The sequence below is a fragment of the Poecilia reticulata genome, linkage group LG5 (assembly GCF_000633615.1).
Source record: "Poecilia reticulata strain Guanapo linkage group LG5, Guppy_female_1.0+MT, whole genome shotgun sequence".
Classification (NCBI taxonomy): Eukaryota; Metazoa; Chordata; class Actinopteri; order Cyprinodontiformes; family Poeciliidae; genus Poecilia; species Poecilia reticulata.
Window position 1 is genome coordinate 24,674,743 of NC_024335.1, and position 19,173 is coordinate 24,693,915.

General features: G+C 39.8%; 2 protein-coding genes across 3 annotated transcripts in view; one reads left to right on the top strand and one right to left on the bottom strand.

The window, feature by feature from the left end:
• ankrd33ab (ankyrin repeat domain 33Ab) lies at positions 1 to 16,594 on the bottom strand. Of its 2 annotated transcripts, XM_008409917.2 has the most exons (7): positions 16,458 to 16,594; positions 15,694 to 15,814; positions 7,018 to 7,115; positions 4,428 to 4,741; positions 4,222 to 4,351; positions 3,983 to 4,123; positions 1 to 2,310 (listed from the first exon to the last, which is right to left on the bottom strand). In XM_008409917.2, the coding sequence occupies exons 4-7, from the start codon at positions 4,686 to 4,688 to the stop codon at positions 1,478 to 1,480; spliced, it is 1,365 nt and encodes a 454-aa protein (XP_008408139.1). In that variant the 5' UTR covers positions 4,689 to 4,741; positions 7,018 to 7,115; positions 15,694 to 15,814; positions 16,458 to 16,594; the 3' UTR covers positions 1 to 1,477. The 2 variants fall into 2 exon arrangements, with proteins under 2 accessions (XP_008408139.1, XP_008408137.1); XM_008409915.2 differs by lacking the exons at positions 15,694 to 15,814; positions 16,458 to 16,594 and having other exon boundaries at positions 7,018 to 7,189.
• The window catches only part of LOC103465265 (rho guanine nucleotide exchange factor 25-like), a 26,412-nt gene continuing 21,282 nt past the window's right edge, over positions 14,044 to 19,173 (top strand). The window contains exon 1 of the mRNA XM_008409914.2: positions 14,044 to 14,485. Coding sequence (XP_008408136.1) covers positions 14,392 to 14,485 — 94 coding nt within the window. The 5' untranslated portion in view covers positions 14,044 to 14,391. The remainder of the gene's footprint in view (positions 14,486 to 19,173) is intronic.

A 19,173-nucleotide genomic window follows, 5' to 3' on the forward strand; every position in this document is an offset into this window, starting at 1 on the left:
TTTGGGTCACAGGAGTCATTTTAAAAGCTACATATGAGCAAAACAAAGACGTTTCACACACATTTATTGAAAGAGATCGCATCAGAAAACAAGCAGAGTCAAAAAAATAAAAGTGTTCCGGGTTTTCTGCCTTTTGACCACCTGGAAATAGAAACCAGCTGTCCTCTGTGACTGTGCACGGACAAGTGGGAATAGATGGATGTACACGGACAATCGGTTTAAAGCAAATATTTTTATTTACTTATTATTTATACTCCTCCAAATGAATAGTGGGATCATCTTTGCTCTCAAAGTCCTTTTAATTGCCAACTCGCGTTTTCTGTTTTTATTTTGACGATTTATCTTTGCTGATGAGGCCGGAAGGTCTCCTCTCCATCACCCTAATCTTTAGCTCCCTTCACAGGTTTTCCATCACATTTTATTTGGGATTTTAACTAAGTGTTAATATTCAGTCAGAAGAAACATTTTGGTAAAATAAAAATACTTCAAACATAAATAAGTCAGTAGTATAAATAGTGGCATTTATAATATATGCAAACCAAATTCAGAAAGTTAAATCTTGTAGTTGCTGTTCAGAGGAGCTGGATCATCTGAACAGCTTTTAGCCTGAATAATAAGAGGCCCTGCGACTTCCTGGAAGGGTTTCTGTAAACGTTCTCATGCGGCGCGTTAACCCTGGTGGCAGCAGCTGGAGATGATTCTGGGAAATGTTTGGTTTTAATAACTTGAGCTCAACAGTAGTCCAGGTGGCCTCTCTGTTCCAGCAGCATGAGGACAAGTTTCTGCATTTCCCCCAAAATATCCAAATTGCTGACGAGCAAAGAGCGAACAGAGCAGCAGCACGATGTTGCTACCAGATGAGCTGAAATCTGTCTCAGCAGGTTTAGAGGACTCCAAAGAGAAGCGTGATCCTGCAGGCAGTCAGAGCCACCTACTGTACAATACGCTGCAATAATTTAGCTTCCACATGGCAACAAATGTAGACAAACACCTGATCTGTGACTTACTGGTTTTAAATGGGTGATGATGTAGGCACTATATCTGTCAATAAATGATCCAACATGGGTTTTATGTGCTGCATCTTATGAAAAAACGTCTCTGGAGTTTTTACTGATACCAAAAATGTTCAAACACAGCTACACCGTTTAACATTGCATATAAATATTTTGTACATTTGAGGTATTTTTGGGATTTTTAGAGCTTCAGGTGAAGCGAAATCTTGCCAAAACATTTCTAAGCTGATGTCTGTGTGGAAGAAACGCTTCCTGGGTTCAGGGCTGATTTGAGATGTTTTTCCTCCGATGGGCATGAAGTTGAACGTCCCCAAACTCCAAGGCAAATAAAATAAAACATTCACTAGAACGCTTTTAGCAGCCTTAAGTGGTCTAGAAGATCAAATTCAGGCATGCTTTTGCGTGAATCATGAATTATTGTCAATATCCAGAGGAGGGTGCCTTGGGGTTAATTGTTTCCATCATTAATTTTTTGCCTTCCTGCTCTCTTTATCCTTTCTGTTCCCTTTTCCTTCCTTGTCTTTCTCGGCGTTCTTCTTCTCCTTCTTCTTCTCGTCCTTGTGCTCCTTGTATTTCCACGTAGGTGGCTCCAGGTAGCCCTTGTCTTTCTTCTTCTTCTTCTCTTTCTTTGGCGTCGGGTTTGTAGGCTTGTTCACGTTGATCTGAGGGATGCACCCAGACGGGAACACGCTGTTGCGTCTCGCCATGCTTCGGGGGATGAAGGCGGTGGCCACCTTGTTGGAGGCCACCGACAGGATGCTGCCTCTGCGCTCGGTGTCAGGGCAGCACACTGAGGCCACTGTCTCAGCAGAGTGGATGCTGGGGGAGACGTGCGACACCGAGCCGTTGCTGTGGCACACCGAGCCGTCTCCCAGATCCTTCTGCGGATGTTTCTTCACCAGCTCCGGCACTGCGAGCCGTCTCTTCCCCACCTCGGGTGGGCTGGTGGGCAGCAGCGGGTGGCACGCGGTCACGACGAGCGGACTGTGGACGCTGGTGGTCATGCGCACCATGTGGTCCATGACCCCGTTCTCCAGGGGGTCACGAGGAAAGCGGAATCCAAATGTGCTTTTGAGCCGCAGTGTGATCTTCTCTGCGGACGTCTTCTGAGACGTCGCCCTGGTCACTCTGCCCACGAGGTCGGGCCACTCTGGGAGGTAGCTCTCACAGAACTGCTCGGCTCTCGGCCGCACGGTGAGGCGGCGGAGACGGTGGAAGGTCTCATAGCGACCTGTTTTCAGGGCCCAGTCATGAGCGCACCGTCCCCGGAAGGAGTCCACGGCGTTTACGTCAGCCCCTGAAAGGAAAGAAAGACATGAGTAGGAGGTGGAGGAAGAAAAGCTGGCTCTTTAGTCTTTAGTGTCTTCTCAGGTCTGCATAAAAAATCAACCAGACAGCTGCAGCTAATCCAGAACACTGCTGCTCACTAAAGCCAGGAAAATAGAGTTCATCACCCCAGTTTTAAAGCCCTTTCACTGTAGCTCAGAAAATAGACTTAAAAAATATTTCCGTAAGTTTATAAATCACTGAATGACCTCGCACCAAAACACATTAAAGATCTGATGTTGTATCTTTAATGTATCTTCTGGTTCGGTCTGCATTTTGTTTTTATGACGTGAAGCACTTTGAACAGCCGTGTTGCTGAAATGTCCTAAACAAAAAATAATGACTTGACTAGACATTCAGCTGACTTCCTTAGTCAAAATTCACTGGTTGGGAGTTTAGTTAGTGTTGGAAGTAGCATAAAGTCCATTAGCTGCACCGTGATTTTGTTCATCACAGTTCAAAGCGATGTTTACCATAAACCTGGTCAGTCACAGCAGCGAGTTTGAAAAACATGTGAGCTAAAAAGAAGTAAGTACCTAATCTATAGCCTGGCAGGAGGACCAGTCAGGAGATTACAGTAGACATGTGATAATGCCCTCAGAATGATCCCTTAAAGCAGCCACGCGTCACCGAGTCATTAACTCAGGAACCGAGTCAGCCAGCTTTAAATAGGCGCTGATGAAACATGTCTGCTGTCACCAGCAGCACTGAGACGCTTCTGTGGAGCTGAGGAATCTTTTTATCCAACACCCTCCCTGCTTTTTCTGTTTAATTCCCTTCATTACACATGAAGGTCCAAATGGTTTAGACATCCAGAATATCCTTTTAATTCGTTCCTTAATGTAATGATCCTTTTCTGGATCATTATTTCTCTTAAGTTTCTCAAAATCAGAAGTTTTTCTTTTAAATTTGTCTGCTTTTTTTTTACTCTATTCAGTTACTGTGCCTGATAAAGAAAAGACATAACTCGAAATAAAAACTTTAAACAAACCCCAAAGACGTTCAGAAAACCAGGAGTTGTTTGAAAAACCAACTTTAAACAAACATTAGAAATTCTGGCATCTTTGGAGCGAAATATAAAGAAAGCCATGAGTGAAGACACAAAATCTTTTTCATGTCGTGGCATTATGCATTTTCTAGGCACATCTTACCATTTTATTGCACAATCAAGTAAGTAACTATGTTACCTGCAGTTTTTATAATTATACTGTGTATATTAAACATGAGTTAAAAGAAATGGACCTTTCAGTTTGATGTTTTGAAATTGGCCTCTGTCTCTTTAAGAAGCTCCTGCTCTTTCACAAACTCCACCTTCAGTTCATTATCACTACAATGCTTCTCCATGATGCCGATAACTACTGTTCTCAGGAGCATTGGACTGAGAAGTAGTTCTCATTATGAGTTGAACAGACTCTCAGGTGTTTGCTAGTTGCTGCTGCCGCTAGTCTGGAGGAGCTGAGTGAGAAATCGGCTCCAAAGAGGAGCTTTGGGCAAATAGCTGGCACTCCAGGTATGTTTTTGATGAGGGACTAACATTAAACCATGATTTAAAGCTAAAAGAAACGTTGATTTTGGACATAACCCTCCTTAAACAACCCATCCTTGTAAACAGAACCTGTATCTTTTCGTTAATCCTTACATACCGGCCATAACGAGGGCAGCTACGACGTCACAGCGGCCGGTCATGGCAGCTTTGATGAGGGCTGTGAATCCTCTGCAGTCCCTTATTTCAGTGTCAACACCTGGGTAGTAGTTCAGGAGATACATCACCGTGAATATATGACCTGCAAGAAGAGGAGAGAAAGACCAGATAATCACTCCGTTCTCTGCTCAGTTAGTCATTTATCCGCAGCATTTTTCTGCTGTATCTTATTGCACTCACCTCCTTGAGATGCAATCATCAGTGCCGTGTTGCCTTCGTTATCCTGATGATTTATGTCTATGAAGGGGCAGGTGTGAAGCCCATGCACAATGTCAAGGAAACCCTTGCAGCAAGCCACCATGAGGCCGTTCTGTCGGTGAGATCAAACATCAGCAGCTGCACTGAATTCCAAGAAGCTGAAGCGTCATCACAAATTAGACTCTCACCCATCCGTTAACGTCCAGCTCCATCACCTCCTCCCTGGTGACCCCTCTCTCCAGAACCTTCTGCAGAGCGGCCGAGTCGTTGCGGACGCACGCCTCGTACACGGTGTTGGCTGCGCTGCTGTTTGACGCCTCCACCGAGCTTTCAGGGAGCACAGAGTCATCGGACAGGACGCTGTCAGAGTCCGAATCCGGTCCTGGTGGGTCTTCGTCATCGTCATCCGGACCTGCGCCCAGGTGGGGGTCCTCTGCTGCTGCGGCCATCGTCCAACAGAACCACTGGAAAGGGACTCACTTTCCAACTTGTTTGGTCACATCTAAGCAAAAAATAAATAAAAAATAAAAACAAAGATTGTCAAATCAGCAAAAAGACCTGGAGCCCATAAGAACTTTAGTGAACATGTAGCAGATTTTAGAAGTCCGTACACTAGCTTCCTGTAGCTCAGAGAATTTTAAATACTTATAAATCAGTGAATGGTTTAGCACCAAATACATTAAAGACTTTTTGTTGTATCAACCTTCCAGATCACTCAGGTCTTCTGGTTCTAGCCTGCTCTTCATCCCCAGAACCAGAACCAGAACCAAACGAGGAGAAGCAGCATTCAACTGCACCACAAATCTGGAACAAACTTCCAGAAAACTGCAAAACACTTTAAGTCAATCAAAGGCTAAGGAAGCTTTTGATTGGTGGTAACTGTGTAACATTGATGAACACATCTGATCTGTATAATGATTTTGATGAAGCCATTTGAGAAAACTGAATGTTTTTTTTTTACTTGTTTCATGATTGGTTATTTTGTTTTATGATGTGAAGCATTTTGAACTGCCTTGTTCCGGAAATGTGTTATATAAATAAACTTGACTTGACATCATGAAGACCAGGTACACACACAGCTGTGTGTGCAGGCTTAGAGCTGCGTTACTAAATAATATCCAAAACTCAGATCATAGAGCTCTACTCATTATGGCACAACCCTAAACCTGTAAAATGTTCATTTTAACAGTTTTTTTGTTTGGACATTGTCTAAGTTCAATATTCAAATTCTCCCAAACTTTTACTGAGACAAAGGATTTTGTAGTATTTCTGAATTTGCATGTTTTAAACTGTGATTCCCACCATAACTTATAACATTTCTCTTTAGTCTTTAATAATGTTTAAATAATTTCTGGTAATTGGTCATTTGTAGCTTTGTAAAGAAGTAGAGTTATCTGTGACTTCACTGTGTTGATGAATTTGAACACTTTAAATTTGTCAAATGTTTTTCAAGTATCCCAACTCATGGATGATGCTGACTGGAAGATGCAGCAGACTGAAGACTCTGGCCAGAGGTTCACACTACAAACACCACAAACATACAGATAGAGCTGCAATGAAATGGCTCAGATCAAATCATATCCCTAGGTTAGAACGGACAGTAATGTTCACAGACCGTCTCCATCCAATCTGATTGAGTTTCCAGCTACTTTGTAAAGACGACTTTGCAAAATGTCCAGTCATGTGTGAAGCTGCAAGAGGCAAACAAACCCTAAAAGTAGGCGGCTGTTTCCTCCTACTTTGCCAAAATCTAGTTGTCAAGCATCTTAATCCCCAACAAAATGCCTTGAAGTTTGTGGTTATAATGTGACAAAATGTGGAAAAGTTCGAGACAGAGGCCTCGTCAAATATTGATGTTGTGTTTCGATACACTCTGGATCAGATTTTAGATCTGCTTGATTGGCAAACAGAGTCAATAGTTTTCTTGTTGACAGGCTGGGAAGGAGCAGGAAGAGTCAGGGATTATGACTCGTACGTTGCTGTGAGTCACAGATGTAACGCCATCAGATCAGTGGGCTTTTACTGGGGGGTAAGTGGATCAGCAGTAAAAATACGCCGCTGAACTCAGGAGGGTTAAATGAGGAAACGCGTGGAGCCGCTGAGCTAGGTCCTGACATCAAAATGCTATTACACCAAATCAAAACTTTCTTTTGAGGCTCTTAAACACATATTGCAGAGTATGCTTCACACACAATGTGATGAATATCAATATAAAAAATATTAGACTCTTTATTTATGAATAAACTGTTGTAAATATATGTTTTGATGATGGTAGTGTGTTAAGGGCTGAAACGATTCCTAGAATGATTCGAATACCTCGATTAATAAAATTCCTCGAGGAAACTTTATCTGCCTCGAAGCTTCGTTAAATTATGTTTTATTGTGTAGCGCATCCAGATCATTATTTGTGGAGGGGCGCGCTCTTACTTCCGCCAGTGAGTTGTTGTGAAGTGCAAGCAGCATGGTGGTGAATTGTGCGGTGCTTTGTGAGGGTTTGGAGACAAATGAGGATTGTTGAATTTTGCGGCGCGATGGTCGAAGTACGTCAGGTTTTCTGCTGTCAGAACAGCGTCGTCACGGTTTTGGAGTAAACGGTAGGAATGGCAGAGAGGGAGAGAGAGAGAGACGATACCTCGATTAATCGAAGAAATATTCTCTAGAGCACTCAATATTGTTGTACTACAACAGCCCTATGTGTGTCAACGTGTTTTTTCACGATTTAGAGAAAGAAAAGAAATAACGCCGCAGTTTGAATATTGGTAAAGTCTGTACACTCACCAATGAAGGGCAGCGGCTCAGTGATCCAGGGTCACTCCTCTGTCATGTCCTCTAAATAACTTCTGATTTCTCCCAGAGTTGCTCCAGAGCGGCAGTTTCTGCAAACAGATGAAGATTACCCATCTGCAAACTTTGACGGAAAGCTGGGAGGAGGAGAAGACTTCACCGAGTCCGAGCGGAGACGCTGCTGACTTATCTGCTGCGCTCAGCTCATCCCTTTTAAAACAGCTTTCAGGACAGAGGATTACTTGCCTCTCAGACCAATTTCATTTTTGCTTCCTTAATGCTTTCAGGCTGGAAACTTGGATCTTTGCACATCCGTTGTGTTTTTCTGTTGCCTTGTTTTCATTTTCAGATTAATTTGAATACAGTTCAACCTATATAAAGGGGAATAGGAGTACACAATAAATGATTAGGAATAACAGTCCAGCTTATGAGAAATAAAACCTTACATGTCGTCTAGTAACTTTCTTTTCAAAATAATAATAATAATAATAATAATAATAATAATAATAATAATAATAATAATAATAATAATAATAATAATAATAATGTTATCCTTTATTTGTCCAAAATTGGAAGAGTTATGCAGTCTCCCAACAATCAGGTAATTAATTGAAATGTACTGTAATAAAAGAAGTGTAAGCTGCTTATGAAGCGGAATGTAATTAATTGATAAGACAGTGAAATTCAATCAGGTCTGACCAACGTGCAGCAGGAAATCAGCCTTTAGCATTTCAGAGCTAAATTACTCTCTTATAAGACTTTGGTCCTGATAATAGGATCCCAATAATGTGAATTAGCCTCTTTTTGTTACCGAATAAAAAACATGATTAGCTCTGATAAAAATTCTCTGCATTTATTGTGTTTGAAGACATTTTATTACCCATTAAAAAGCCAAGTTTGCCTTATTGTTTATGTGGTTAATGTCACATTAATTCTACATCTGACTCAATTTAAGCGCTAAGATTGTCGCAAAGTTCATTTGTACACAATTCTTTTGGAGAATCGCCTGAAAGAACATTTTCCAGTCCTGAAATCTACAATTTGAGCCTTTATGGAAGAAAGAATGAAAGAGATAAAAAGTCCTGGCAAACATGTGGTAAAAAAGTGTTTTTATAAGATAAAATTAAACTCTTTGCTCTAAATGTCACGTGCAATGTGTAGAGCTGAGGTGACAAAACATGTAAAGATTAAGTTTTTTATAAATACAAAAATGGCACAAAATCTTCTAGTTTTAGTATATTTTCTGATTTTTTTCCTTCTGCAGTATCTCCATGGGATTTAATACAGGAATAAGTAATGTTACATTTTTGTCCAGTAATTTCATTTAATGTTTTTAGTTGTAGTTTGGTGCTGTTTTCATTTTTTTAAATAATTACTTGATGTTTGTCATTGTTCCTAAAAAAAACAACAACAACAACACAGTTTTGACAATAGGTGACTATAAAACTTGAACAGCATTTTCTTTTTAATGAGCTAGTTTTGTTGCTGTGTGCAGACTGTATTCAATAGAGGGCAGAGAGAAAGAAAAGCTCTTTGGGTTGTAAGTTTAGATCAAAGTATATTTATGTGGTAAAACGGCCCAAAGTCCAAACTTAAATCCAAAGGAGAATCTGTGGCAAGACTTGAAAAATTGATGTTTGCAGATGTTTTCCATCCGATCTGACTGAATCTGAGCTGTTTTGGCTAAAACATCGCTGTCTCTCGAAGTGCAGAGCTGGTCGGGGTCATATACTCCAAATAGACAAGGAGAAATGTTTCTGCTAAGCATTGATGTAGCTTTCATTTCTAAAAATAAAACCTAAACCATGCCTGCTATCCTTCCACTTCACAGCTGTGCATCACTTTGAGTTGGTCAACGGCAAAAAAAAAAAAAAAAAAAAAAAAAAAACGTCTCAATAAAATATGTCAAAGTTTGTTGTTTCAACATGACAAAAAAAAAAAAAAAAAAGAAAGAAAACTGAAAAATTCTGGTTTGTGAATACTTTTGCAAGGCCCTACATGTTTATTCCCAAGACTGCGTTGTTCACAGACTGAACAAAGCTCTGTGGGACGGGACCGAACCTGCCTGGGTTGATTGATCACCAGACATCGACCAGAGGCGTCTGCGCTCGGCTCATTGTCTTCTGCAAACCAAAGGAGAAAGAAAGAACTGACGGAGGAAGGGAATTATCTTCTGTTTATCTTCTGAATATTAGACGGGATGATGCAGACGTTTGTCTGGAATCCTTCTCAAAATAAAACCCGTATTTGATGAGTTATAAACACGTGAAAGGAGGATTCAAGAGGAAAAGGCAAAATGAAGGCTTTGGCAAAAGTGCAGGGGAAGACTGATGGTCCTGGAAAAGTGAGTGTTTGGTCTGTGGCATCAACTTTTCTAAAGTATAAAGATTGTTAAAGTAACAGTGGAGCTGCTCTTAATAATCAGTAAGCTTAAATTATTGCAGAATTTATTTTGGACACAATAGAGGAAGATATTTCATAAGATCTCAAAACGTAAGAGTGTGAAAAGCTGTTCTCTGTCAGATTAAAGTTGTTCCTTATATGTATTAGTACATTTATTTGTAAATATTTCTGATTTGAATTAGATTTTATAAATAGAGAAATTGTTCATCTGTTTGAATTTATCAATATAAAGACAATTAAAACAAAAAATGTGCCTTTCCCCCCAACTTTTTCTGATCAATTAAGCCTCAAACATAAAATAAGTTCACTTCTTCTTTGTCTGAGTTCATGTTGCGCAGCATCAGGTTCATTTATCTTTTCTTTTTTTTTTTTTGCCCCTTAGAGAAATTCCTCAGATGAGATAAGAGACAACTTTATTTGACAGATAAGCAAAAAGAGAGGCGAAGCTGTGATCCTCTATTCTGCTGCTCACTCCTGAATATTTTACACTTTATCCCACACTACAATTTCTATGAGATACATTGTCTTTCTCCCGTCTTCCTGACGCGTTCACTCGGTTTTCTGCCTTGTGGATCAGGTCTCAGAAACCAGCAGGGAGAGTTTTCCGTCAGATGAGGATCGTCAGGACATCAGGACGCAGCTTGTCTGTGCCAAGATGTCCAGCATGGCTGCAGCAGGATTTAAAGGTACAGCAACATATCCAAACTGCTTGAATGTTTCTGCATTTTGTGAAATTACAACCACAAACGTCGATTTGTTTTATTGGGATTTTATGTGAGCGATCAACACAAAGTAAGAGAACAATCTTTGCTTACAAAGAGCTTGCAGAACCATATTTTGCTTAATATTGACGAAAGGACATTTTTTCCCCCCTGTTATATGTGAAATAACCTGCTATTTGAACTAATAGTTTTTCATCAATATTTATCGACTTAAAACAAACTGCTGGATTTTGCTGAAAAGCACAGGTGTCAAACTCAAGGCCCGGGGGCCAAATCTGGCTCACCGCAGCTTTTTACGTGGCCCCCTAGACTCCAAATTACATCAATAAGTCTCCAGATTTTTCACAAATTCGCAAAATTCACACAAAATCAACAAATCCCCACATTTTTCTTTTGATTTTGCTGCAATTTTTTCTCAAAATTGGTCAAAAATATCGAGTTTAAGTGACTGCTGCCTCAGCCTTACTTGATGTCAAGCTATAGTCTGTGACTGAAACGACGAGTAGCAAAAAAATCACATTGAACATCATACATCAGCACAAAATTCCTTACAAATATTTCTAAATTAGTCCCACAAAATCTGCAAATTTGATTGCAAAAAATGTAAAAACAATCACAAAAATCCGGGAGGCACTGATCAGCGATTATTTAATTTTAAGAAACACGTATTGAATGCTGAAACAAACAGCTATTTATTAATATTTTAACAGTTTAATGGGTTTTATCAACATATTCTGACCCAACTAGCCATTTTGGAACATTCAGATTTTTGATTTGGCCCAAAATGAAAATGAGTTTGACCCTCCTGTGCTGCTAACAGGTTTAGAGCAGTTTGCTCTCTGTTGCCTGCAGCTCGTTGGTTCCCCGTGAAGGGGAGCTGTGCTCACAACGCTGACGTTCGCCGAAAAGGCCTCTGATCCTCACCAAGACACGCCGACTGACCAGAAGCAAAGGTCTCATGTTACACCGCCTCGGTGATGAATTGCAGACTTGTAAAGCTTGTGTTTGCTCACAGCAGAAGGCATGCACATGCAGCAGCCCTGCATTGTGGGGAGATCACTGCGCTTCAGCAGAAACGGATCATGATGTCGGCAGAGTTTGCTGAAAGATAACCGGGTTGTTTGCGTGTGGCTGTGATCCGTCGTCCTCAGTCTGTCAGAGAGCCGAGCCGTGTGTTTACATGCGCAGACAGAAGCAGCAGCATTTACTTTGTTCTTTGCAGACTTTTTCCATGTTTAGCTTTCTTTGAGCTCGTGCATAAATATGTTTGAATCTAATCCTGCTTGTGGCGAGTTTGAGCAGCGGCGCTCAGATGGTGAGCGCTTGGCTTTCAGATGAAACGTTTCTGCTTCAGAGTCGTCGGTTTGAGTCTTTATAACATTTGGTTTTCTTTCAGCAGTGGTGGTCTTGATAGAGGAGCTATGGCTCTCAGCCCAGGGCGGCATGGTCATGGGAGTGGACAGCCGTCAGGGAGATAGATTTATGTTGCTTGTTAGCATTTTAAGCCATTTTCTACGCATTCGCTGCGTGGCGACGGTGAAGTTGTCTTCACTTATTCTTCTGTTTTTAAACGGATTTCCACTCCACTTATTCAGCTCTAGTTCAACGTTTTAAATGCACTCAGTGATCGAAGCTGAACCTGATGATTAAACAACGGCCAGATATGTTTTAGGATGTGATTTGGTATTAATGAACCCTTTTGAGAGCTATTTCAATGTCTTTGACTCACACATACACAGAATAAACTACACAAAAAAAACTCCAATATTTTGACTTCAACACTCACTCCACTGTTTTACAAACGTCATTAACGATTCTTTTACTCCTGCACATTTGGAACTTCGAGTAACTTTTAGATAAAAATGTTCTGTTGGTTTGATCGCCGTCTTGAGACTTTATGTTTTCTTTGCGACTTCAGCTGCAGCCACTCAGTCACAGTGTCACTTGAACATCCGCAACATTCACCTTACAACATGGTCTTAGTCATAAACTGTTTCCACAATCCATTTTGTTTTGCGCATCATTTTCTTTCTACGTGCCTGAAATAGCTCTGTTTGTGTTCCTGCTGTGCTCATTCCTCTGCAGCTGGTCGTGTTTTGGTTTGCTTGGCTTGTGATGCCGCGCACCATGTGAGGAAGGATCGCACGTGCTGGCAGAATAGTCGAAGAGGAAATGCGAAGAGGAAAAGGAAACAGTGGAGCTGGATTTTATGCGGGAGTGTGACAGGAAAGGGAACTGAACATAAACGCTCCACTGCTCCAGATTTTTATTTGTGGCATTTTAAAGCTTCCGCTTCCTGATTAGGCTCTGCTGTGCATGTTTATTACACATGTACAGGCACAAAAGTATCCTTTTTTTTTTTACTTTAAAGACATGTTGCATCTCTCTTGATCTAAAATGCTTATTTAATTAAAAATAATTATGCATTGGGTGATGCAAACCCCGAACTAACCACGTTTCCTTCCACTATTAAGGTCTAAAATGTCTCCATTTTCTCTCTTGAAGCAGTAAGAGTCCACCAAAGAGACTAAAATACAGAAAAATAGCCAAAACTTATGAAATATTTATTTTATACCTCGAAGAACTGAAACTTCAGATTCGTCATCGGTCGTTTCTGCAGAGAACTGAACCCTGTGGCTCAGCCCAGCTTCCTGTCCCAGTGAACTTCCTGGTATTTGTGCTGCTGCTCTATCTCATCCATCTCTCCCCTGAAGGAAAGGCAACATTCTCTCTCACTGAGATCAACCACAGCCCCACAGTTCTGTGTTCTAGAGGATAGTCCATACAAACAACCTCAGTGGAAATTCACAGCATCGTCATTACGAGCTCTGTCGTCCTCTGAAGTAAGAGTGACACGGCCGTTCACTTTCCCCATCAGCCGAGCTCACTGGTGGTTTTGGCAGGAAGTGGAAACATTTTGGATCATTCTTCAGCAGACGGCAGTGCAGTAATCTCTTATTATTAATAATGAAATCATGCAGCAGCGTTTCTTTATTTTATCATGTTTTTGACTGGAAGATCTCTGTTCTGGCATTTCAAAAGTGCCAGTAGGTCGATTTAGTTTCACACTTCAGGTGATTTTTAAAAAAACCTGAGGTTTGGATCCATGGAGACACCTAAAGGTTTGATAAGTTTGTTTGTATCGTCGATCTCACACAAGATAATTCAATGTTCTGTATTGGAAAATCGAGCAGCAATCAAATGAGTTCAGTATTTTCAAATATTTCATTTTTTACATACAAAAACAATCAATTCGGTGTTAAAACAAATAATAAGATCAAGACATAAAACAGCATTAGAGACACTGTTTCTCATTAAAACAGCCTCATCAGGTCAAACAAAGCCAAAAAAAAAATTATTGGGAAAATAGATGGAGCTAAACTGCATCTTTTTTTTTAAAGTTATTTTGACCATTTCTCATTTTTGCAAATGAATACTAAATTTTTGCTTGGAATTTCTGGGACACGTTGTCAGTAGCTTGTAGAATAAAACCACAATGTTCATTTTACTCAAACATAAACCTATAAAGAGTGAAATCAGGAAAACTGATCATTTTAAGTGGTCTCTTATTTTTTCTTCCAGACAGAGCTGTACTTCCTCCAATCTGACTGATGTAAGGAGAATATTTCTGTTTCCAGATGAGCAATGTGTCTCTAAATGCAGTCAAATGCCACAGTTTTTGGATTTTCATTTGAAAATCAGAAATGACTTGCTTATTAGTAATTAATTACTAATTGCTTATTCTTTTTCTGAATATAAAACTGGAGTTAATAAAAGCAGAGAGGAGGAGTTTGGAACCAGATGCTGCGGTGCAGCTTGTCTCCCATCGCAGCTCCTCCTCCTCTTCCTCCTCCTCCTCCTCCTCTCTCACTCTCTGCCCCACTCATGATCTGTCTCACCATTCAGAGACGGTTCTGATCCAAAGTCAGGAGCATCTCTCTGACTCTGCCGTACCATGGGACAAGACTGTCGTTATTTTTCGGCGTTTTTTCACCTTCGTCACATTTGGAATATGAGTGGAAAGCTCTCTGCACACTTTTCCTCTCCTGTCCCCGTGGGATCACCGTGGGAGTAGAGTGTGTGTGTGTGTGTGTGTGTGTGTGTGTGTGTGTGTGTGTGTGTGTGTGTGTGTGTGTGTGTGTGTGTGTGTGTGCGTGTGCGTGTGTGTGTGTGTGTGTGTCAGAGGGCTCGTGTTTGCGTCTGCCTCTGATGGTGTCGAGCGGAGCAGCGCGAGCGCATCACCATGAGAGGGGGTCGCCACCAGCGAGGCTGCGGGTGTCAGCATCTGTTCAGGAAACTTCTCAGTCAATGCGGCTGCTGCTTTGTCAGAAGTAGAGGTGCGTAAACAAATAAATCGATGCTAAAATTGTCTCAGTTTTTGGAGATGGACTCAAGTTATTACCGTCTTGTGGTCTGAGAAAAAGATTTCTCAGAGTAAAAATCAGTCCAATCCATTCACCTGTCACCGTTTATGAATATTTAATCCCTTCACTTGCTCGTTCTAAGATCAAAAAGTCTGATACAGTTTAGTTTCTGGGTTCGCGGAGCAGCTTCGCTTTAAATTGAGTCACAGGAAAAGTGAGACAGACTGAATCTGTGGATGCTTCTCCTCTCCATCATCGCGAAAAATTTGATATCATGTGGGAGGAGACACGAAATATTTTACTGCTTAGTCTGATTCTGTAAACCTCCCGACGTCTGAGAGCTGCAAATCACAAGATGTAAAATGACGAAGGAGAACCGTTTAATCTGACAGGGTGTATTTAAAGTACAGCTATTTTCAGCTACATCAGAAAACATATTCGGATTTCATAACAATTAGGTCAAAAGTGGAGGGGAAGTGGTGCTCAAAAAAAGTACTAACAGAAGGCTAACAGTTACATTTCTTCTCTCAAAGCTTGAATTCACTTTAGTCTTATTTAGATATACAACATTTTTTTATTTATTTAATCGAAATAGCAATAAAAATGTGTTTTTGAAGTGCGTGTTAAAATGTTTAGGGTTAAGTTTTAAAAGCCTATTTTTTTAAGTCTATAAATTATAACAAAAATAGATTGTGTTGCATTATTTTTTTAACAGGACGTGTTTAAATTAAATAACTCAGCTTGTTTCCTTGTAGACAAATTGCTCTAAAAATCATAGAAATTATGGAGTTTTTTTGTTGTTGCAGTTCTTCAAATGTATATAAAATCCTGCTGGAACGTGATAAAATGAAGAAAAAAGTAGTCATTGTGTTTTGAAAAGTATGAAAATCACCACAAGATGCTTTTCTTATTTGTGATTAATCAAATAAGGCCGTTAAACCTTCGGGTCATTCCTGTTTTTAGGTTTGTGTTGATAAGGAGAATCCTGACAAACGTGGCTGAGATCTCAGTGATTTGGTCTAATGAGGCCTTTTTTGTGCATTTGAAACAAACTGATGTCGCTGTTCTTCGTTCTTCTCTGACTTCCTTCAGCCACAGTTTCTCCAGATGTTGTTCAGATGTTCTGCTTTTCTCTTGGCAGACTTGATTCAGGCTCACAGTTTAGTCTACTGCAAATTTACCTGAACGTCTCTTTCTTTTTGGTCTTTTCTGCTCTGGATATTCGCTCTCGCTTTGCTCTCCCTGCTGCAGCTGCTTTGAAATCCTGTGTCTTCACCGATTGCATCATAACATGTCCGCCTCCTGGAGAGAAAGCATTTCTACTGTCAGGAAGTTGTGAAGTAATTTTCCTTAGAAATTCAGATCACGGCTTGTTACTCGAAAAGAATCCAATTGGGAAAAATAAACTTTGATGAGTTTTGACGTTTATTTTTTGGGGGAAAACAAGGCGTCTTGAAAACGAGCTTACATTCAGCAAAAACTGATTCTTTCTTAAAATAATCCATAACTTTTAAACCAGTTTGATGCCAAACTAATAGATCATAACATTGATTCAGGAAACTTTAAATAATTGAATTTAAAATAAAATGAGAAGACTAATGATGTACTGTTTAGACAATACACTGAAATGTAAAACATTTCGTTTTTTATTCATTTTTACATATCCATTTTTTTTTTCATATTTTACCAAGATGCTTCCATACTTAAGTGAAAGATTTTATTATTTTAAACCAGAGTGATTCTTCAAACAACTTTCCTGAAAGAACAGAATCCCCACAGCATGATGCTGACACCACCATGCTCCATCAAGGCGATAACGTCCAGTGTTCATTTTGGTGTCAGCGAACCGGATGCTTCGATTTGTTGTGGAGTAACCACAGCGACACAGATTCACTAGAGATTTCTGTGCATGTCTGTTGGTTGTTCTGTCAACAGATTTTCCTACCTGAGTTGTGGATTTCTGCAGCTCCTCCACTTGATTCTTCTCCAACTCTCTACTTGCTGAGCTGTCAGCTCAGATCAAAGGTCTGCAACCTCAATCCAGCAACATAAAACTTGTCTAGAGCTGTAAATGTTACATCACCTTTTGTAAAAAAAAATAAAAAAAAAGAAAAAAGAAAAAAAAAAGCAGCTTAAGCATTTTTAATGAATATTAACTACTGGAAATTTGTGGTAATTTTGCAAGAACCACCATTTTATGTCTGTCTTTAGGGTTTAAAGCAAAACATAAATGAAACATTTACTAAAAGTTCAGTTCTTTTATGGAATGCTGATGTTTGTGGAAAATTATGTAAACATAAAAAAGCATTTAGTTTGTGACACAATGATGAGAAAACAAAAATATTACTGATACTGGTGACATTTTCTTGTGGAAATTGATACAAAAAAGATGCGTTTTTTATATGTATATTTAAAAAATGTATTAGTTTTTCACTTTCTAAGCTAAATACCAAGAGCTGCAGGCTTAGATGAATGCAATGCGTTCTCCTTTTTCAGATGATTGAGTCTGTAAACAATTAGAAAAAATGGATTTTATTTTGGGGGTTCAGAGTAAAGCAGACTTTTCATAAAATAAATATAGAACTTATCAGATTTGGGGTTTTTTTTTCTGCGAGTGTTTTGAAACTATAAGGAATAATTTTTCTTCCACTTCTCATTTATGTTGTGCCATAAAAACACTGAAGTTTATGGTTGCCAGATGTGAAGATCTCAAAAAGCTGAAGCTTTGTGGGTGAATGCATCCTTGGATTTTGTTTCATTATTTGTTTCTCTATGTCAACATCTGCATCTGAGTCAGACTGGGAAAACTTTTCTTACTTTATTGCCTTCTGAGTCAAGCTGAATAGAAAGCATGTGGTAATGACGCCAGAGCCCAGAGCGCTGCCGAACCGCCAAACTAAATCTGCTGCCACGAAAAGTAACGACGAACTCTAAACACGTCGTTTCTGCAAACATGAAACGACGGAAAGAAGGCGTTTAGTGTGACGTTTGCACAACTCTGGAAGATAATGTGTGTATAGGTTAAGACTAAAGTTAAGGATTAATTCAGTTTTACGAGCTCCAGCAGAAAAAAGTCCGCACTTCCACCTGAGCTTCAGCTTTTTCTGATAAATATATTCTAATCTAGCGGTTCTCAACGTGGGCGGTACCGCCCCCCGGAGGGCGTTCAGAGGACGGCAGGGGGCGCTGGCGGGCACCTTTACAAAAGGGGGGCGCTGGGATGCCTTTGGTCGAAGGTAAACTTTACACCTTAAATGCACAACAATACCAGTTTAGACTTTGAGCAACTTGGTAAAACTGTATTGTGTAACATTAAAWCATGCTTGGCTGCAACTGTATCGATGGCAGCTCTTCTTCTATTCAGTGTTTGTTAGCTTCTGTTAGCTTCTTGGCGCAGCTCCCTTCTCCTGCTAGCTAAAATCACGACACCCTCACTGTGTATCCCTCTGAAAAATTAACCAATTTACATAAAGAAATTCCTCCATGGGTGATACCTCGATAGAGAGCGTTCATTTTATAGCGTTAACACCGGTACTGTAAGTGGTCCGATATGAAACGGGGGTGATAGAACAACACAGCACTTTTAAATTTTAATCATCAGAATGCAGAAATTGTTTCCGCTGTTTTAAAAGGTTTATGTCAGTCTGCCTTTTCCCCATCAATACGCTTCCCGACCGCCCTGCAACTTGGGGGCTAAAAAAAAAAAAAAAAGCAGAGGCGCACATTGAGCAAAACTCTGAAACAGGAGAAGCGGGACATGAAACGGAGCGACGAACTAGATGTGAATTATGGCATAAAAACAGAGAATCCGACGCTGAACAGTGAAAAATATCAAGACATGATGTGAAACACATGACGATTAGACGGCGCAGCAGGTGATGAGTGAAGATTACTGATGGTCAATAAATGATAAAATAAATCTAGCAACAGGAAAGAAACTAAAGTGGACATAGCGATAAACCAAGAGAGAATAAAACTAATCAAATGAAACTAAATAGAAATGAATGAAGAACAAAATGCAAGAATAAACTAAGAAACTAAAGTAAATACAGAGGAATAAACTGGTATGGCAAGACCTTTCGAGCAATAATTAATACAGAGGACTGTATGGCAAGAATAAACAGACACTATTTATAGATAAAAGGTAAAATAATATTGTTGAAGTGCCATGGGTTTATTGAGACCATATCTATACTGAGAATAAATATATCTTACAGACCATAACAGTAAATAACTTATCACTTATTTATGTTTTTAATTAGATTTGATATATTGATTTCTTCAATATTATTTTTCATGTCAGTGTTAATGTCATGAGGCTGATGACTCCATGACACTTTCAATTTGACTCATTAGGATTTGATTAAGAACCAGATTTGTTCTTTGTAATCTCTGTCCAGTAAAACTATTAATCTATAAATCAATCTATATAAAGATATAATCCATGTTTCTGTCTCATATTTGTATGGCATTAAAAGGACCTGAAACTTTTGTTTTTCCACTGAAAGCTCTGGTTTGCACAATAAATGCCATGGGGGTGAAGTTTTATGGATGATACTCTGATGYCCCATTCTCCTGAAGGCAGCACAGAGCTGCACCACCAGAAACTCACACAAACACTGAAGAGAAGAAGAGTTATGATTAATGTAGTTACAGTTCTA

Excerpts from the sequence above, each read along its gene's own strand:
- ankrd33ab (XM_008409917.2), bottom strand. The coding sequence starts at position 4,688 with ATGGCCGCAGCAGCAGAGGACCCCCACCTGGGCGCAGGTCCGGATGAC. Across the intron at positions 4,124-4,221 it reads GATGATTGCATCTCAAGGAG|GTCATATATTCACGGTGATG; the intron begins GTGAGTGCAATA and ends CTCTTCTTGCAG. Across the intron at positions 2,311-3,982 it reads AGCTGCCCTCGTTATGGCCG|GGGCTGACGTAAACGCCGTG; the intron begins GTATGTAAGGAT and ends CTTTCCTTTCAG.